Raw genomic sequence first — 21,285 nt, 5'->3', positions numbered from 1 at the left:
TCTCTGGTCAGTCTAGGTTGTTCATATGTTTCCAGGAAATTGTCCATTTCTTCTACATTATCCAGTTTGTTGCCATACAGTTGTTCATAATATCCTCTTATAATTTTTTTAATTTCTTCAGGATCTGCAGTTATGTCACCTTTTTCATTCATTATTTTGTTTATATGGGTCTTCTCTCTTTTTGATTTTGTCAGTCTAGCTAGGGGCTTGTCAATCTTGTTGATCTTCTCAAAGAACCAACTTTTGGTGATATTTATCCTTTCTATTGTTTTTTTGTTCTCTATGTCATTTATTTCTGCTTTAATCCTTGTTATTTCTTTTCTTGTACTTGGTTTAGGATTGGTTTGCTGTTCATTTTCTAGCTTCTTCACTTGATCCATTAGTTCTTTGATTTTGGCTCTTTCTTCCTTTTTAATATATGCGTTTAGTGCTATAAATTTCCCCCTTAGCACTGCTTTTGCTGCATCCCATAGGTTTTGGTATGTTGTGTTCTCATTTTCATTCGTCTCTATATATTTAGCAATTTCTCTTGCTATTTCTTCTTTAACCCACTGATTGTTTAGGAGTGTGTTGTTTAACCTCCAGGTATTTGTGAATTTTCTAAGTCTCTGATGGTTATTGACTTCTAATTGTATTCCATTGTGGTCAGAGAATGTGCTTTGAATAATTTCAATCTTTTTAAATTTATTGAGGCTTGTTTTATGTCCCAGCATATGATCTATTCTGGAGAAAGTTCCGTGAGCACTAGAAAAGTATGTGTATCCTTTTGATTTGGGATGTAATGTCCTGTAGATGTCTGTTAAATCTAATTCATTTATCAGATTGTTTAGGTTTTCAATTTCCTTATTGGTCTTCTGTCTGGTTGATCTATCTATAGGAGAGAGTGATGTGTTGAAGTCTCCCACAATTATTGTGGAAACATCAATTGCTTCCTTTAGTTTTGCCAATGTTTCTCTCATGTATTTTGTGGCACCTTGATTGGGTGCATAGACATTTACGATTGTTATTTCTTCTTGCTGAATTGCCCCTTTTATTAGTATGTAGTGGCCTTCTTTGTCTCTCAAAACATCCCTGCATTTGAAGTCTATTTTATCTGAGATTAATATTGCTACACCTGCTTTCTTTTGGCTGTAGCTTGCATGAAATATTTTTTTCCATCCTTTCACTTTCAGTTTCTTTGTGTCCCTGTGTGTAAGATGAGTCTCTTGTATGCAACATATTGATGGTTCATTTTTTTTGATCCATTCTGCGAATCTATATCTTTTAATTGGGGAGTTTAATCCATTTATATTCAACGTTAAAACCGTGAAGGCATTTCTTGAATCGGCCATCTTATCCTTTGGATTATGTTTGCCATATTTTTCCCTCTCTCTATTAATATCCTTTATTGTACCCATACCGAATCTCTTTAGTACTGAACCTTTTTCCAAGTCTCTCTGTCCTGTCTTTGTTTCTCTGTCTGTAGGGCTCCCTTTAGTATCTCCAGTAGGGCAGGTCTCTTGTTAGCAAATTCTCTCAGCATTTCTTTGTCTGTGAAAAATTTAAGCTCTCCCTCAAATTTGAAGGAGAGCTTTGCTGGATAAAGTATTCTTGGCTGGAAATTCCTCTCACTCAGAATTTTAAATATATCGTGCCACTGCCTTCTCGCCTCCATGGTGGCTGCTGAGTAGTCACTACTTAGTCTTATGCTGTTTCCTTTGTATGTGGTGAATTGCTTTTCTCTTGCTGCTTTCAGAACTTGCTCCTTCTCTTCTATGTTTGACAGTGTGATGAGTATATGTCTCGGAGTGGGTTTTTTTGGATTTATTCTATTTGGAGTTCGCTGAGCATTTATGATTTGTGTATTTATGTTGTTTAGAAGATTTGGGAAGTTTTCCCCAACAATTTCTTTGAATACTCTTCCTAGACCTTTACCCTTTTCTTCCCCTTCTGGGACACCAATGAGTCTTATATTCGGACGTTTCATATTATCTATCATATCCCTGAGGTCCATTTCGAGTTTTTCAATTTTTTTCCCCATTCTTTCTTCTATGTTTTCATTTTCCATTCTGTCATCTTCCAGGTCACTGATTCGTTGTTCAACTTCCTCTAGTCTTGTACTATGAGTGTCCAGAATCTTTTTAATTTGGTCAACAGTTTCTTTAATTTCCATAAGATCATCCATTTTTTTATTTAGTCTTGCAATGTCTTCTTTATGCTCTTCTAGGGTCTTCTTGATTTCCTTCATATCCCGTACTAGGGTCTCATTGTTCATCTTTATTTCTTTGAGTAGCTGCTCTAGGTGTGTCTCTTCTGGTCTTTTGATTTGGGTGCTTGGGCTTGGGTTATCCATATCGTCTGGTTTTTTCATATGTTTTATAATTTTCTGTTGTTTTTGGCCTCGTGGCATTTGCTGACCTTGATAGGGTTCTTTTAGGGTTTGTAGACCAGTTGAAGACCTTATCTCTAATTTATCAGATCTACAGCTTCGTGGAGTACACTTTCTCTAACTAACTAGCAGGTGGCGTCCACGAGCCACCTGTTCTCCACAAGCCAGATCTCCCCTGCTTAGCCTTTTTGGTGAGTGGGGGAGTGAGTCTTGTGGGGCCCAATTGGTGTCCCAAGCTTGCGTGTGTAGTTGGTGTTGCCTGCCCTGTATGTGGGGCGTGTTTCTGGGCAGTCGGGGAGGGGGGGTGGCCCTAACAATCAAATCTCCCTGATGATCCTAGAGTTTTAAAGCTACTGCAATAGTCTAATCCTTCGGTTCAGTCCTGCCACAGTTTGTCTCTGCCACTGAGCCACAAGTCTTTGGTATTGGCGTATGGCTCCTGAGACTTGCAAGTGGGCCCCTCTTCCAGGCTGTGCACCCCGGGTCCTCTGTTGAGGGATGACTGTGCTATGTCACAGGTGAGTGCCGTCCCCCCAGGGCAGTTATGGGCTGCTGGGCTGTGTTGGGAGGCTCCCAGTCTGCTCAAATGATGGCTGAATGGGGCTCTGTTAATTCACACTGCTCCCCCTTCCCAGCTCTGGGACATTCAGCTGAGGTTGCAGGGAAGGCTAATGTCCACGCCCAGTTTTGTGGTGTGTGCCTGTTATTTGAAGCACTTCCGTCACACTGGGTTGTCTGGGGCAGCTCTGGGCTATGGGGCTGGCGATGGGCAGGAGTGTTTCCTGTCCACCAGGATGGTGGCTGTGAGCGGACACCCCCCTTTTCTTGGGAAGTTGTGTTGTTTAGTGAATTTTCTCAGCCACTGGATTATTGCCTTTTGTCTCAGAGCTCTCTTAGTTCTGCTCTTGACTTGACGTGCCCAAATTTCAATTCTTTGAAGCTTTCTGTATTGAGCTTCTTAGAGTAATTGTGTTAGAAAAAGCAAAAAGGATTTAAAAAAAAAAAAAAAAAAAAAAAAACAAAAAAAAAAACGGCCCTCCTCAGAGATCTAATGGGTTATTGAAATGCTAATAGACAAAGCAACCAGGGCCATTAAGGAAAGGTGCCCAGGGCAGAGAGATCAGCCTTGCTTCGGGATTTGCATATGCGCCTCAAGGCCTGATCTCCGCCCTTCCCCTTTCTGTGTTCACCAGAACTCCAAAAATCCTCTGCTTTTATTTTGGAGTTTTTCGTGTTGTTTTTTTTCTATGCCTGTCTCCTCTCTGCTGGGCTGGCTGCTCTCAGAGTCTCTGGTGTCTGGCCTCAGTCTATCTATGGTTGGAGTTTGAATCAGTAGAATGAGTTTCCGGTAAGAGCAGCCACTGCAATTCTCCCTTCTCCTTCCTGGAGCTGACAGCCCCTCCTCCCCCGGGACTGAGCCTGGCAGGGAGGGGCGCGGGTCCCCTGGCCGCAAAAACTTACAGATTTCGCTGATCTCAGCAGTTCCACGTTTTCATGAGTGTTGTATGAAGTATGCCCAAAGACAGATTGCTCTGTGGTGTCCAGTCCACGCAGTTCCTGGCTTTTTACCTACTTTCCTGGAGGAGTAACTAAAACATACAGCTCACCAGTCTGCCATCTTGCCCCGCCTCCCGACATACTGTTTCTTATCTTTAAAAAAAAAGTCATAGGTGGAAATCAATGTTGTTCTTGGTAGAAGAATTAATAAAAATCTTTGATTCAAAAAAAAAAAGAAAGAAATCCATCAATGAAGAGAATATAATTTGGGACATTCCAGACAGTGACCTTTAAAAAAATGGTCCTGGATATGCTCAAAAAGCCAAACTCAAATATGGATGGAGAATTGAAGGAAATCAACCAAACAATGGGTGAGCACAAAGATAATACCAATAGAATGATAGAAATTATGAAAAGGAATCAAACAGAGCCGAAGACCATGGTAACAGAAATAAAAAATTTCCTTGAGGGGTTCAGCAGCAGATTGGAGCTGGGAGAAGAAAGAATCAGTTAACTTGAAGATAAGAGTATTGAAATTATCCAGTCTGAGTAGAGAAAGAGGAAAGAATAAAGAACGGTAGGCAGAGCATTGGAAACACGTGGGGCACCATCATCATACCAATATACACATTGCAAGGTTCCCAGAGGAAGAGAAAGAATATTCAAAGAAATAATGGCCCAAAACTTGACTAACTTAACAAAAGACATGAATGTACACATCCAAAATGCTCAAAAAATCCAAACAGGATAAGCCGAAATAGACCCGCTCTGCAGCATATTACAGTCAAACCGTTGAAGCAAAAGATAGAGAATTCTGAAAGCTATGAGGGAGAAGCAACATTCACATACAAGAGAGCCTTAATAAGATTAAGTGCCAGTAATTTATGGGAAACCAGGAAGCAAGAAGGCAATCAGAAGACATGTTTGAAGTGCTGAAAGCAAAATATTGCCAAACAAGCATTTTATATCCAGCAGTACTGGCTTTCAAAAATGAGGGAGTAAGGGGTGTAAATCTCCCTGGCAACCTGGAATATGACTCCTGGGGGAGGAATCTAGACCCGGCATCATGGGATGGAGAACATCCTCTTGACCAAAAGGGGGATGTGAAATGAAATGAAATAAGCTTCAGTGGCAGAGAGATTCCAAAAGGAGCCAAGAGGTCACTCTGGTGGGCACTCTTATGCACGTAATAGGTAACCTTTTTAGGTTCTAATGAATTGGGATAGCTAGCAGTAAATACCTGAAACTATCAAACTACAACCCAGAACCCTTGAATCTTGGAGACGTTGTATAAAAATGTAGTGTATTAGAGGTGACAGTGTGATTGGGAAAGCCATGTGAATCACACTCCCCTCTATCCAGTGTATGGATGGATGAGTAGAGAAACGGGGGAAAAAAAACACATCCAGTGTTCTTTTTTACTTTAATTGTTCTTTTTCACTCTAACTTTTATTCTTATTTTTGTGTGTATGGTAATGAAAATGTTCAAAAATTAATTTTGGTGATGAACACACAACTATATAATGGTATTGTGAATAACTGATTGTATGCTTTGTATGACTGCATGGTATGTGAATATATCTCAATAAAAGTGAATTTTAAAAAAATGAGGGAGTGATTATCACCCACCACTAGACAGACTCTATGAGAAATGCCAAATGGAGTTCTCCAGGTTGAAAGGAAAGGATTCTGGACAATTAATTGAAGCCACATAATGAAATAAAGATCTCCAGTAAAGTAATGATGTGGATAAATATAAACATGGGTACTATTGTATGTTTTACTTTTAATCTAAGAGGGAATTTAAATGTAATGATAAATTGATGGTTTGGGGTTTGTAATGCCAAAAATTTGTAATTTGTGACAACATTACATAAAGGTGGTGAGACCAGACTGTAGGAATATAGCTTATGTATGCTATTGAAGTTAAACTGGTATTAAAGAAAACAAGCTTGTTATAGATACAGGACCTTAAATTTAAGCTCCATGGTAATCATAAAGAAAATATCAGAGGGTATGCAAACATATAGAGACAGAAAACAGTGTGCAGATTAGCAAGGGGGTGGGCAGTGGAGAGTTAATGCAAAATGAGTATAATGTTTCCTTTTGGGTGACGGGAAATTTCTATTAGTGGATGGTGGTGAAAGTACTGCAATATTATGCATGTGATTAATTCCACTGAATGGTTTGCTTGGAAGGGCTTAGGGTGGGAAGATTTATGTTGTATATATGTTTCCATAATTTTAAAAAACATAAATATAAAGTAAAGAGATAATGATAATTAAATGCAATACATATGCTTGATAGGATCTAAGAATGGAGGAGAAAAGGCTCAAGGACATTACTTGAACATCGATGTAAGCTTTATATCATTGTTAAATTTCTTGAACTTCATAACTGCACTTAAGGTGATTACATAAGTGAATATCCTTGTTCATAGGAAATGTGCGCATGGAATTATTATGTGTTAAGGAGAATCATATGTAACCTGCTCTCAGACGTTCAGAAAATAGGTAAATAGGAAAGAAGGGAGGGAGTGCAAAGTAGGCAAAGTATTAAAATTAGTGCTTCTGGGTATCTGGGGGGTGGGGGTGTGCTGGAATACTCTGTTTAGGGTTTGTATTATTTTTGCAACTGTTCTGTAAATTTGAAATTATTTCAAAAAGGAAGGGAGGGAGGAGAGAAGGGTAAAGGTGGCAAAATGTTAAAATTGGTAGATCTGGGTATCTGAGGAGTAGGGGTATGTATGTTGCAGCTCTCTGTATGAGGTTTATATTGTTTTTGCAACTGTCCTGTAAGTTTGAAATTAGTACAAAATAAAAAGGTGTTTTTTGTTTTATTCACACAAAATGGATCAATAAGAGCAAACACTATAAAATTCTTAGAAGAAAACATAGGGGAATATTTTCAGGACCTTGTTTCAGGTAGTGGACTCTTAAGCCTTAAAGCACAAGAAAGAAAAGAAAAAAATAGATAAATAAGGTATGCTGGTTTGAATCTATTATGTTCCCAGAAAAGACTATATTTTTTTAATCCATTCTTGTGGGGGCAGACCTATTGTGGGTGGAACCTTTTGGTTAGGCTATTTCAATTGAGATGTGACCCAGCCCATTCAAGGTGGGTCTTAATCCTTCACAGGAGCCCTTTATGAGAGGATAAAAGGCAGAGACATTTTGGAGAGAACTTAGAAAGAAATGCCCAGAGACATTTGGAGACAGCCATTGAAACCAGAACCAGGAAAGAAAGACCAGCAGATGTCAGCATGTGCCTTCCCATATGACAGGGGAACTTCAGATGCCAGCAGCCTTTCCCCAGAGAAAATAATCTTCTTGATGCCTTAAGTTGGATATTTGCATGGCCTTAGAATTGTAAATTCCCGTTGAAAAAGTCAACCCATTTCTGATACATTGCATTATGGAAGCTTTAGCAAACCAAAACACAGGGCTTCATCAAAATTAAAAACTTGCACATCAAAGGACAAGATCAAGGAAGTGAAAAGAAGCCAACCAAATGGGAGAAAATAGTTAGAACCTATATATCTATCTGATAAGAGTTTAATATCCAGAATATATAAAGAATGCCTATAACTCATAACAAAAAAGACAACCCATTTAAAAAGTGGGTAAAGGACTTGAATAGAAATTACTCCAAAGAAGGTATGAATATAGCCAATAAGTATATGAATAGAGACTCAATATCATTAGCCATTTGTAAAATGCAAATCAAAACCACAATGAAGTACCACTTCACACCCACTAGAAAGGCTATTATTTTTAAATGGAAATAACAATGTTGGTGAGAATGACGAGAAAAAGGAACCCTCGAAGTTGGTGGGAATGCAAAATGGTGCAGCCACTGTGGATAACAATTTGGTGGTTCCTCAAAAAATTAAGTATAGAATTACCACCTGACCTGGCAATGCCACTCTTAGGTATATACCCAAAATAATTGAAAGCAGGGACTCAGACAGATACTTGTACATTAATGTTCATAGCAGTATTATTCACAGTACCCAAAAGGTTGAAGCCACTCCCATGTCTATTAGCAGATGAATGGTTAAAAAAAACATTGCATATACTTTCAATGGAATATTATTAGCCCTAAGAAAAGGAATGAAGTTCTGATACAGGTTTCTACAGGGATGAACTTTTCCATCATAAAGACATCATGCTGAATGAAATAAGGCAGACAGAGGGGCAGATATTGTATAATTCCACTTACATGAAATAGCTAGAATAATCAGATTCTTAGAAAGTACACTACAAGTTACCAGGTGGGTGGTGGGGAGAGAGAATGAGGAGTTAATGGATACAAGGTTTCTGTTTGGGGGGTTGGGAAGGTTCTGGTAATGGATGGTGGTGAGGGTTGCACAACATTGTGAATGTGATTAATCGCACTGAATTTTGTGATTGGGAATAGTTGTGATGGGAAATTTCACATAGTATGTATGTTTCCAGAATTTCAAATAAAAGACTAAAGAGACAGTAATAAATAAATGTAATACACGATCCTGGACTGGGTCTAATAATGGAGGAGAAAATGCCCACAAGGACATTATTGGTACATATGAAAAAAATTGGTATATAGAATGTAAGCTTTATATCATTGTTAAATTTTCTGAATATGATGATTGTATTTAAGGTGGTTACATAAGTGAATATCCTTGTTCTTAAGAAAGTACATGGAAGTATTAAATGTTAAAGGAGCATGATATACACAAACTACTCTCCCATGTTTAGAAGAAAGACAGGAAGAAAGAGACTGAAAGAAAGAAGGCAGAAAGAAAGAAAGACAAAGGAAGGGAAGAAGAAAGGAGGGGAGGGAGGGAGGAAAAGAAAAGAAAAACCAAATATGGTAAAATGTTAAAAGTTGATGGATCTGGGTATCTGACTGGCATGGTCTGTTGGAATTCTGTGTGTCCTCTGTGTATTACGTTTGCAACTGGTCCTATAAACTTGAAATTATTTCAAAATAAAAAATTTGTTTAAAAATGCTTAAAATGGCAAATTTTGTTATAAATGTGTTGCCATAAATTTTTTTAAAAATTTAATTTAGGCTAGAAGTATTTTTAAAGTTATTTAAATTATCTAACTGGTATATTCCTTTACAAGAAATAATTTTATAACCTAGAAACTGTTGGCTTTGTCTTATCTATTAATGTACTGTATATATAGGTTGAAATCCATAGTGTTTTCAAAAATCTATCTTTTACAGGAAGCATCTCAATTCTCCCTACTATACTGTACCTCACAATTGGGGTTCTCAGAGAAACTGCCGTGAAGTTACCTGGCGGCCAATTATCTTCAACTGTTGCAGCTTCCCTGCAGGCTCTGAAAGGAATAGTATCTTCTCCTATGGCCCGAGCAGAAAAGAGCCATACTGCTTGGACTGACCTTCTCCGCAGTGCTTTAACAACAATTCTTGACTGTTGGGATCCAGGTAACTTAAAGCTTTTTGGAAGTAATTGTTTGATTTGCCTTAAAAAGAATGAGAAATAGTGTTTTGAGGCTTAGCCATTTACTCGATCATATTTGGCAGTCAGTCATCTGGAGGAGACTCTATTCAGTACATGTCGCTAGGGTAAATAGAAAACATATATGTTGTAATTTTAGTATATATAACCTTTAATACTATTAAATGACAGCCTATAGATTTCTCTCATTTGACAATGAGAGACCTTCAAATATGTAATTATATGTTTATTAAAAATATAGTATGATCCATGCCTAGTTAACAGAACTTTTTAATAGACACAATATACTGTAAAGTATATGAACTATATATTATAAAATGAGATCAATCTAGATAATATCCTCATTCCAGCATTTATTAGCTATGTGATTGGTTAAGTTACCCTACTTCTCTGAGCCTTAGTTTCCTCATTAACAAAATAAGGATATTGTGTTGCAGAAATCATTTAGAATAGTAACATAATATATGAAAAGCATCTAGCTTATTATCTGGCATATATCAATAAATGATAGTATTTTCAGTATCATTAAAATTCTTCTCTTTTCTTGTTTCTGTCATGTTTTCAACAGTATGTTATAAGCATTTTAAAAAGTCTTTATATATATATATATTACAAATTATTCCTGCCTTCCTTGTTCTGTCTATAAACCATACCTGATTTCATCTAGTAAAATTTTTTCCATTGAATTCAATATTTATTGACTATCCACTTTGTGATAGAAATTGGGAGTCTAGTGGAGTCTGTGCATATAAATTTCTGTAGGGTGTGATGAGTACCATAAGGAGCTCCTTGAAGACAATAATATCTTAATTGTTTCTGTATTTCTTGTACAATAAAAAAGACTATAAACTGGAAAAATGGGAGTAAGCAGCTTCTTTTTTTAGTGGATCGGGGGAGTGTCACAGGTGTACTGCATTCTCCAGAAACACATGCCAAAATGGAATTTAAGGGGCAAGAAGTTTATTAAGGATCAACACTTGCAAAGGGAAAGGGAAGAAACAATATTGGGTAGAAGAAGTCAAAGTACAATGCAGTCTCCCAATATAGCAAACCTGTCAGAGGAGCTCTAGAGCACGTTTTGCCCATCAGAGTGTCCCACATAGGACAGAAATGTCCTGGCCTTTACATTTTACTTCAGATGTGGTCTCCCTCAGGAAGGGTGTGACCTCAGACAAGGCAGATCCCTGTGGCTGATGCCAACCCTGATGGAGCTGACAGCTGACCCATTCTGCACAGCTGGACAGCACAACCTCCTTTGAAGGGTATCTTAGTGGTACATCCTCTGTCTACCCCAAGAGGTTTCTCAGAAGGGTCTGTTTCTTAAAGGATTAGAAAGCATTCTTTACATGAATGTCATAGAATTGGATTTTAGGCATAATGGTTTGATGAAAGGCCTAGAGACCTAAATAGTATTCTAATACAAAATGGATTAAAATAGTGATTTATTTTCAGTTATAGGGGATCTGCTGGTTAGTTATGGTGGTTCTGCTGGTCTAGGCTGAGCTCTGCTAGGTGGTTCTGCTGGTCTAGGCTGAGCTCTGCTAGGCAGCTCAGCTTCAAGCTGCAGGTCCTTGGAGTGACTGGAGCAACTCGGCTCCATATATCTTACAGTTGGGGGTAATATGTAAAGTGATGAGAGTGTCTGAATAGCAATAGAAAGAGTAGGAGGGTGGTGAGTGGTGTTTAGAAGACAGAGAGGAAGCTGGATGGTACATGGAGCAAGATTTATAGAGAGTTGGGCATGCTTTGTAGTGTAGATGCATTAGCAGGCTATGTGGAATCATTAAAGGGTTTTTAAGAAAAGGGTAGTAAGTAAGATGGAGTTTCTATTTCTAAAGGATCACTGGCAGCAGTATAGAGAGGAAAGCAAGCTTATCAGAGAGAGACTAGTGGCAGTAAGGGTGAAGAGGAATAGAATGATTAAAAAATAATAACAATAACATGTTAAGCCAGTATCAGCAGCATTTACTGATAGTTTGGGTTAGGAATTGAAAGGGTAGAGTGAATCCAGCCCTCATGGTGCCATTAGCAGATATACCAAAGCAAGAGTTTTCAGGGGAAGATAGTGAGTTGAATTTGAAATGCCTAGAGGATAGTCAGGTGGAACAAAATACATAGATGTCTGGATTCAAGAAAGTGGTCTGGGCTAGAAATTATCTTGAACTAGAAGTATTTGAGTATTATCAGTACAACATATGGGATGGTTGAAATCATCCAGCTTGACGTTATAGAGCAAGAGGAGAACCACAATCAAAATGGGAGAAGAACCAGAAGATAGTACAGTCACAGAAGCTAAAGAAAAGAGAATTTTAATACAGTGGAGTGTAAAATGCTATAGATAAGTCAGGTAATATCGGGAATAGAGCTTACAGATCAATGTCCAAATGAGAGGTAAGGATGGGAAAAGATGATGAATAATTTCCTCTTAGGAAGAGAAACAGTCAAAGGAAGATGTAGGATCCAGGAATAATTTTTTTTAAAAGATGACACTGTAGTATGTGTTCATTCATACTTATGGAAAGAAAAAGGTAGAGATGGGGTGAGAGTTAGAAGTATTAGAGAGGAAAACAGAGACCCTGTCTAGGCAGGAAGAAATTGAGTTCACAATTTAGAATTAACCTCTGCCAATGTGAGAGGAGAAAAAGAGGTGAGAATGGGAAGTAATAGAAATCAGTTTTTAGGCTGAGGATTGTGATGACCTTGCCTCTTTAATTACACACACACATAACACACACAAATAACAAGGCAAGTATTTCATCAAGAAAAAGGCATCTTAAAAGAAGTAGGGTCTTGTGGTGCCCTGGCTGGTATGGGAGATGATTCTTTAGGAGAGCTCAGTGAGCCGCCTTCAACATGCAGGGCAAATTGTGGGACAGTGAGTCCCTCAGACTACCACCAGAAAGACTGGGTAAGTCATACATGGTCTCAGTATGTGTAAAAGGGGTATTCTGCTCCCTCTGGAACTGGAAGCAAAGATCCACACTGGGAGCACAGGCTGGCTTCACACCAAGCTGGTGAAGGGTTGGAAAGGTGCCAGCCAGGGTGCCACAAGACCCTACTGCTTTTAAGATGCCTTTGTTGATGAGGTACCTGCCTTGTTATTGCCTGGGGCAGGGGATTGCTGGCTGTAGAACATTCAGTATTCAGTGCAGTGCCTGTGACCGTGAGGAGACATGTTTCCTAAGAGGGGAAATTCGTATAAACAGGGAAATTCCTAGAGCCAAATGTGCATGCTCAAGACAAGATGCATACCCAGAATGATCCCTATGCTTTGAACTGGAGCTATAGTCTAAACTCACAGTATGGATAAGCTCTGAAGGAGAGTACTCACACAGCTCAATTTGCAAAGACTGGGAAAGGTGTATTCTTTTTTCCTTTTTCTTTTTTTTTTTAAGCTCCTGGCATTCAAGGGAATCTCTGTCATAACATTAGCAGGATACTAGTAGCTGTTTCAGTCTGCTAAAGCTGCCAGAATGCAATATACCAGAAATGGGTTGGCTTTTAACAACGGGGGTTATATTAAGTTGCAAGTTAGAATTCTAAGGCCATGAAAATGTCCAAATTAAGGCAACAACAAGAGGATACCTTCTCTGAAGAAAGGCTGCTGGCATCTGGGGTTCCTGTGTCAGATAGCAAGGCACATGGCCGGTGTCTATTGTCCTTCGCTCCCTGGTTTCATTGCTTTCGTTTCTGATTCCAATGGCTTTCTCTCTGATTGTCTGTGGGTTCTCTCTTCACATCTGCAGGGCATTTCTCAGTTTAAGCGCCCTCAGATGTCTCTGACTTTTATCTTCTCATGAAGGACTTCAGTAAAGGATTAAGACCCACCTTGAATGAGTTGGGTCATATCTCAATTGAAACAGCCTAATCAAAAGGCCAACCCACAATAGGTCTGCCCCACGGGGAAGGATTAAAATAACGTGGCGTTTTCTGAGATACATAATAGCTCCAAACCAGCACACCAGTTTAAGGAACAGAAAACTCAGAGTCCAAATTCCAGCAATAAGACATTAAGATATCAAAATGTCCGGGTTTCAACAAAAGATTACAAAACATCAAAAGAAACAGTAGTGATGGCCCAGGCAACGGAGAAAATTAAAACATTAGAAACTGTCAGTGTAGGAGTACCAGACCTGGCACTCAGTAAACATTAAGTGCCAGTTCTCATTAGAAATTATGGAGTCAAGACACAAGTGGAGTGACATATTTAAAGTGCTGAAAGCAAAAGATTGCCAACCAAGAATTCTGTCTCCAGCAAAACTGTTTTTCAAAAATGAGGGAGAGATTAAGACATTCCAAAATAAACAAAAGCTGAGGGAGTTCGTCACCACTAAACTGACCCTACAAGAGATGCTAAAGAGAGTTGTGCAGGTTGAAAAGAAAGGACACTAGACAATAGATCCCCTGCCTTTGCCACCTGCTCTGTTTGAGAAAGTCAGACATGAAATGCTGCTGAGAGAATAAGGGATTCTCACCATCCCCCCCCACCAATTGTTGAAACAAAACAACAACAACATAAAAAGCCACATGAAGAAACAAGGATCTCTATTGAGGGTAATGACATGGGTAAATATAAATGCCAGTACTGTTATGTTTTTGGTTTGTAGCTCTACTTTTTACTTCCTACAGTATCTAAAAGACAGTTGCACCAATTTAATGATGAATTAGTGGTTGGGGCTCATAATATATAAACATGCAATGTGTGATGAGCTATGTAAAGGTAGCTATTTAAAGAGCAGTATAGGAACATTATATATACCATTGAATTAAATTGGTCTCTAAGAAAATGAGATTGTTACAGATTTAAGATGTTAGATTTAAGTCCCATGGTAACTTCAAAAGAAAATACTGGAGAATATGCAAACTTATACAGACAGAAATTAGAGTGAGTACAGGTTGCCAGGGGTAGAATTGGGAGGGAGACAGGGGGAATGGGGAGTTCATGCATAACAGTGTGTACCAGTTTGGATGTATTATGTCTCCCAAAATGCCATGTTCTTTAATGCAATCTTGTGGGAGCAGATGTGTTAGTGTTGATTAGGTTGGAATCTCTGGATTAGGTTGTTCCCGTGGAGATGTGACCCACCCAACTGTGGGTAATACCTTTGATTAGATTACTTCCATGGAAGTGTGGCCCCGCGTGGGTCTTGATTAGTTTATTGGAGTACTTTAAAAAGAGCCACACAGGCCCAGTCTTTTTCTGGCTTAGCTTAGACATGCTTGGAGTTGTGGACCCCTGACATTGGCTACAGCTTAGAGAGACATTTTGGAGAGGGCCATTGAAAGCAGATTTTTGCTGACCCCTTGGAGATACTAGCCCAGAGTTTGCTCTGGAGAAGCTAAGAGAGGACAACATGCCCCAAGAGCAACATTTTGAAGAATGCACAGGAGCTGAGAGAGGAGACGGAACACAGCCCAGGATCAGCAGATGCCAGCCATGTGCCTTCCCAGCTAACAGAGGTTTTCCAGACGCCATTGGCCTTCCTTTGGTTAAGGTATACTTGTGCTGGTGCTTTAATTTGGACATTTTCATGGTCTTCAGACTGTAAATTTGTAACTAAATAACCCCCCTTATAAAAGCCAATCCGTTTCTGGTATTTTGCAAAACAGTAGCATTAGCAAACTGGAACCCGGTGGTAAGGTTTCTATTTGGGGAGATGGGAAAGTTTTAGTGATGGAAGGTGGTAAGCGTTCCTCAACAGTGTAAATATGAGTAATCCCACCGAATGGTATGCTTGAGTGGTTGAGATAGGAAAGTTTGTGTTGTAAATGTTACCACAATTAAAAAAGAAAAAAAAGAAAAAAAAAAGAATTAAAGAGACAGTGATAATTAAATGCAATAAGGATCTAATAATGGAAGAGAAGAGGCCCCAAAGGACATTTTTGGGGCATATGAAAAAATTGGAATATAAACTGTAAGATTTATATCAATGTTGAGTTGCTTGAACTTGATAACTGCACTAAAGGATGCATAGGTGAATATCCTTGTCCTTAGGAAACGTACATGTCAGTATTAAGTGTTCAAGGAGCATGATGTATACAACCTACACTCAGAAAATGATTGTGAAATAGACCAGTAGGTGGGTAGATAGATCAGTTGATTGGTTGATGGATAGATAGAATGATTCGAAAAATGTGGCAAAATCTTTAAATTGGTAGGTCAGGGTATCTGAAGGAGTAGAGGTATGTTGGAATTCTCTGTATGGGGTTTGTATTATTTTTGTAACTGTCCTTTTAAGTTGGAAAGTATTTGAAAATTAGAAATTTTTTTAAAATGATAAATCATTTTTTAAAAAAATAATTAACATGTATTGAGCATTGTGTGCCACGTGCTATTCTAAAATGCTTTTACATCGATTAACACATTTAATCCTTAGAACCCTATAAATGTAAGTACTGTTGTGGTTCCCATTTTACACATAAGGAAACTGAAGACAGAAAGGTTTCCTGTCCAAGGTAACATAACTAGTAAATGTATATTCCTAGTAAATATACATATACTTCTGTTATCTTTGCCTTTCATCATTATAATTAATTTGGTAATTCTTGGCTCTAGAATTACTTTATACTGCACATCTTAAAACCTACGACATTTGTCAAGGTTGCAGTCAGTCAGTTGGTGTTTATTATCTGCATCTGTTATGTACACAAAAGAAACTGTTGCTACCAAACTAAGACAACTGTTGTGTACACAAAAGAAACTGTTGCTGCCAAACTAGAGACAACTTTACATAGATGTAGTCTAAAACCAGGTACACTTTGTCCTGATGTAAAGCAGTAATTATGGTATTACTGAAATCTGTTTCTAATAGATCGTTTCTCTTTAGTAGATGGAACACACCAAGAACTTGATGAAATCAGTCTACTTACTGCTATGGCAGTATTTATTTTGTCTCCCAGTCCAGAAGTAACTACCATCTCTTGCCTTCAGAAGCGCTGTATTGAGAAATTTAAGGCTACCCTTGAGATAAAAGATCCCATGGTAAGTCTCTTTAGCAGAGATATTTTTATTCATAGGAATATATAGAGGCTTCTGCAAAACTTTTTCTTTGTGATTTTGTTGGCTTCAGTGATAAGCACCAGACTAAAATTTTTTATTTTTAGGTTTGGGATTAATTACTTTTCTTAGGTTGACGAAACAAAATAGTGGTCTAATTCTTTGACCCTGAAGATAGAGGATGGTGGGACAAAGTTAGAGAAAGGACATATTTTTAAAATAAATTTAAAATCTGGCATTTTAAAATTGATATCTCTTTATAACTTTGTAAGGGACTTTAACAAGCCACTTTTTTTTTTTTTTAATCTTCATTTTATTGAGATATAGTCACATACCACGCAGTCATACAAAACAAATCGTACTTTCGATTGTTTACAGTACCATTACATAGTGGTACATTCATCACCCAAATCAATCCCTGACACCTTCATTAGCACACACACAAAAATAACAAGAATAATAATTAGAGTGAAAAGGAGCAATTGAAGTAAAAAAGAACACTGGGTACCTTTGTCTGTTTGTTTCCTTCCCCTATTTTTCTACTCATCCATCCATAAACTAGACAAAGTGGAGTGTGGTCCTTATGGCTTTCCCAATCCCATTGTCACCCCTCATAAGCTACATTTTTATACAACTGTCTTCGAGATTCATGGGTTCTGGGTTGTAGTTTGATAGTTTCAGGTATCCACCACCAGCTACCCCAATTCTTTAGAACCTAAAAAGGGTTGTCTAAAGTGTGCATAAGAGTGGCCACCAGAGTGACCTCTCGGCTCCTTTTGGAATCTCTCTGCCACTGAAGCTTATTTCATTTCCTTTCACATCCCCCTTTTGGTCAAGAAGATGTTCTCCGTCCCACGATGCCAGGTCTACATTGCTCCCCGGGAGTCATATTCCACGTTGCCAGGGAGATTCACTCCCCTGGGTGTCTGATCCCACGTAGGGGGGAGGGCAGTGATTTCACCTTTCAAGTTGGCTTAGCTAGAGAGACAGGGCCACATCTGAGCAACAAAGAGGCATTCGGGAGGAGGCTCTTAGGCACAACCATAGGGAGGCCTAGCCTCTCCTTTGCAGCAACCGTCTTCCCAAGGGTAAAACCTGTGGTAGAGGGCTCAACCCATCAAACCACCAGTCCCCTATGTCTAACAAGCCACTTTTTAGCTTATTATAGCGAACTTCCTAAAAAGCCCAAAGGAAAGGAAAATTCCAGTACATGCCTTCAGTAATATGACTGTGAGATAATGGGACCTATTCTAAAAGCAATACATAAATTGATTCTATTCTTTATGGCCTCTTCATTTGCTAGATTAATTTCATATTCTTTGTATGTGCTACAAACTCATTTTGTAGCACATAATCATAAATGTATCAACTCCTATACATACAGAAACCAGCTTTTCCCTCTGAAAAAAAATAATCATTCAAATACCATTGCCATTAACTGAGTAAAAGATGGCATATATTTGATACGTGGTCATTTCCTTTTGTCCTTCTGTTCCACTTTTGCAGGCTCCCACACAGGAGCTTTTTGTAGCAGTCTCCAAGTGTTGGCTCCGGTCATGGTGATATGTAATTATTACAGGCCAGACATGGTTCCTTGAGACTTCAGGCCATGATATTTGAATATCAAATATATGTAATTTTTGCCTTAAACATTTTCTAAAATCTCAGAAATTTTTTCAAGTTGTTTTTGGTGTTTTTTGTTTTGCTTTGTTTTATTCTTACTTTGTAAAATCAAGAACATGAAAGGGGAAATGGGAACTAGAGAAAAGGAAAAGGAAATAATCACGAATAGTTATCCTTCAGTATTGTACCCATATGCCTCTATCCCCACTCCTAATTGTCACAACCACTGTCAGCAACCAAGCTTGAATACCTATCAGCACTTGGACTTCCAAAATTAAAGATAAATTAGAAATAAATTTAAATAGCTTTGTTGCTTTAGCTATAAGGAGTCTTCAGAGACCTTTTTTTTAAAATCACATTTACAGTTTATACTGTTTTTATCTCTTACCTGATTAGGTACAAATCAAGACCTATCAGCTACTACTGTCCATTTTTCAGTATCCGAACCCAGCTGTTTCCTACCCATACATTTACTCTTTAGCATCATATATAGTGGAAAAACTTCAGGAAGTAGACAACAGAAAGCCTAAAGACACTACCGAGCTTCAACTCTTTCAAGAAGGCATAAAGGTCTTAGAAGCACTGGTGGCTGTTGCTGAAGAACAGCATCGTAAGTGTCAACACTAAATTCATACTAACTCAGAATCGCCAGCCTTTGCAATTCTATTGTTTTTGAAATAGCTATTAGAAATCAGAATTCTAATGTTATTGAAATGAAGTACAATTTAAAACATTTAATTAGTCACGTGACATTATATCTGTAATTCACACTCTTTGAAAGGTAGGTGTTATGTTAATCCCAAGTATTGATATTATTTAGTATTAATTTGGGAAAAGAGATAGAAAGAACTATTTTCCCCTAAAGGGAAGAATGTATAGATCAACTACTTTATGTAATGAACATTTATGTCCCTGAACCTAGGACTTAAATCATTTGTTTACATTCTAGGCTCTCAGCTGGTGGCCTGTCTTCTGCCCATCCTCATTTCCTTTCTTTTGGATGAGAACACTCTGGGCTCAGCAACTTCCACAATGAGAAATTTACATGACTTTGCTTTGCAAAATCTCATGAAGATTGGGCCTCAGTATTCCTCAGTTTTTAAAAGTTTAATGGCTTCTTCTCCAGCCCTGAAAGCCCGCCTTGAGGCTGCTATTAAGGGCAATCAGGAAAGTGTCAAAGTAAAGATACCAACATCTAAACATAGTAAGCACCCTGGAAAGAGCTCAAGCATCCAGTTAAAGACCAGTTTTCTCTAATATATATATATATATATATATATATATATATTTTTTTTTTTTTTTCTCTCTAATATATATATATATATTTTAATAGTAAGCACCTTAATATAAAACTTGATCATCTCCTCTTTGGGGACAAAAGTGACATTTTAGATACAAGTGTACTTGAAGGTGGGGCTGATTGTTTTGACTTAAATAGCTTTAACTTTTCAAAGTGACAGTAAACTAACATTTTGGGGGGCATTTTTTTCCATTTCATAAAGCCAGATTTTAAATGCTAAAGAACATAACTTATTAAAACAGTTCACTGCTTTAAAAATGAAATGAATTTCTTCTCACAATCCATACCCATATGGTATACTTAATACTGTGACAGGTAGGGATTTGATTGTAGCATAAATTATCTTCATTTGTATTCTGTCCCAACTACTAATTTAAACACCTGCCTTATTAAATAATTCACTAAACTTTCTTGAATTTCTCAAACAAAATAAATGATTGGAAAGCTGTTTGGAAACTTGGTCTTGAATTATGCAGTATATTAATATAAATCAATTACATCCCTATGCTGTGACGTAAGATTTGGTGTCTATAAATATAATGGCTTTTCAAATATAATGGCTTGTCACCATTATATTTTGGTTTAGTTTGTATTGGATTCAGAAAATGAAAGTTTTACTCCTTTTAAATTGAGTAGAACATCTCCAGTTCGCCTGTTTCTCACATGGAATCTCTTGTTACCTCTATTCCTAACAAATTTTGTTCATTTTCATTTGTGGCAAACACTTATATCAATGAGTTTAATGTACATATAGATTCATATCTATATTGTATTTAGATTAATGAATGCAAGTATTTTTTTAACATGAATTATATTTTAATAAAAAACTAATGATTAAGTCATATTGGTTGAAAACCATTTTTTAATTGTTGGTCATCATCGACTCTCCTTCCTCTTAAATATTACACTGTGTAAATCCTCTTAAATGCTATGTAAAAACAAAGCATTTCCTTGTTAAAAATTAAAAACCTAAATGAGGGGGCATGTTCAGAATTGAGAAAACACCTTGATTCGAGCAAGAGCGATGTGATGTACTGTATTTTATTATTTTGTATATAAATAAATACTCTTGTGAATTGTTCCAAATTAAAACATTTGACAAATTGTAACACTATAATCAATTTTCTGATTTACATAAATAAAGCTAATTTTCTTTATCATTTGTATATTTTTAATTATTTTACCAACAAAAAAATGAGTAATAACCCTTCTCTGTAAGAACTTGCCTTTTTTCTCAAAGAAACCTCTTTGTAGCATTCCTTGTAGTAGTTTAGATTCTATGTCTTTCTAAGTCTTTAGGAATTTGAGTGTGTAAATTTCTTATTGTTCCCCTCACGTAGAATGCCCTTGTCTCCCTTGTTCTACCTGGCAGAGTCCCACTCCTTTAGCTTGGTTTAAATATCACCTCCCCTTGGTTTGGCTATACTTAACGTGTATTCCCTCTTCTTAAACCAAGCAAAAGTATCTGCCTTCTCATCTGTTTCCAGTTGTACTGAATACATTCTTGTATGTATGAAACATCCCATTGAAATATAATGTCTTATCTCCCCCATAAACTACACCTCCTCTTTAAGTAAACTGTATTAGTTAGGGTTCTCTAGGGAAACAGAATCAATGAGAGGTGTCTCTGATTATCAAATTGTACAAGTGACTCACGCAACTGTGAGTGTGCACGAGTCCAAATTCTGTAGAGCCGTCAACAAACTGTCAACTCCAAGGAAGATGTCCGATGAACTCCTCAGGAAATGAACCGGCAACTTCGACGAACTCCTCAGGAAATGAACTGGGATCTTCGACGAACGTGTTCGATGAACTCCTCAGGAAACGAACCGGCAACTTTGACGAACTCCTCAGGAAATGCCTCACTGGGCAGCCGAAGAAGAAGTGAAGGTCCTCCATCTCTCTTGCTTATAAGTCTTCAACTGATTAATTGGATTAAATCCAGCCAATTGCATTCTCTCATTATGGAAGGCACGCCCTTTGGTGAGTCATCAGTCACAGCTGCAGTCAATTGATGATTTAATAAA

At 37.7% G+C, this 21,285-nt stretch overlaps 1 protein-coding gene across 5 annotated transcripts in view; it reads left to right on the top strand.

Moving 5' to 3' along the window:
* HEATR5A (HEAT repeat containing 5A) overlaps positions 1–20,420 on the top strand; it is a 201,071-nt gene extending 180,651 nt beyond the window's left edge. For 4 of the 5 annotated variants that reach the window (XM_037834752.1, XM_037834754.1, XM_037834751.1 and 1 more), the window contains 4 exons: positions 9,080–9,304; positions 16,166–16,320; positions 18,355–18,568; positions 18,908–20,420. In XM_037834752.1, coding sequence (XP_037690680.1) covers positions 9,080–9,304; positions 16,166–16,320; positions 18,355–18,568; positions 18,908–19,215 — 902 coding nt within the window. In that variant the 3' untranslated portion in view covers positions 19,216–20,420. The remainder of the gene's footprint in view (positions 1–9,079; positions 9,305–16,165; positions 16,321–18,354; positions 18,569–18,907) is intronic. The other variant, XM_037834753.1, reaches the window with a different exon arrangement.
* Positions 20,421–21,285: the final 865 nt, after the last annotated feature.

The sequence above is a fragment of the Choloepus didactylus genome, chromosome 4 (assembly GCF_015220235.1).
Source record: "Choloepus didactylus isolate mChoDid1 chromosome 4, mChoDid1.pri, whole genome shotgun sequence".
In the NCBI taxonomy this organism is placed as follows: domain Eukaryota; kingdom Metazoa; phylum Chordata; class Mammalia; order Pilosa; family Megalonychidae; genus Choloepus; species Choloepus didactylus.
The sequence above is the reverse complement of the archived record's forward strand: the minus strand, read 5'-3'. Positions and strand labels throughout refer to the sequence as shown.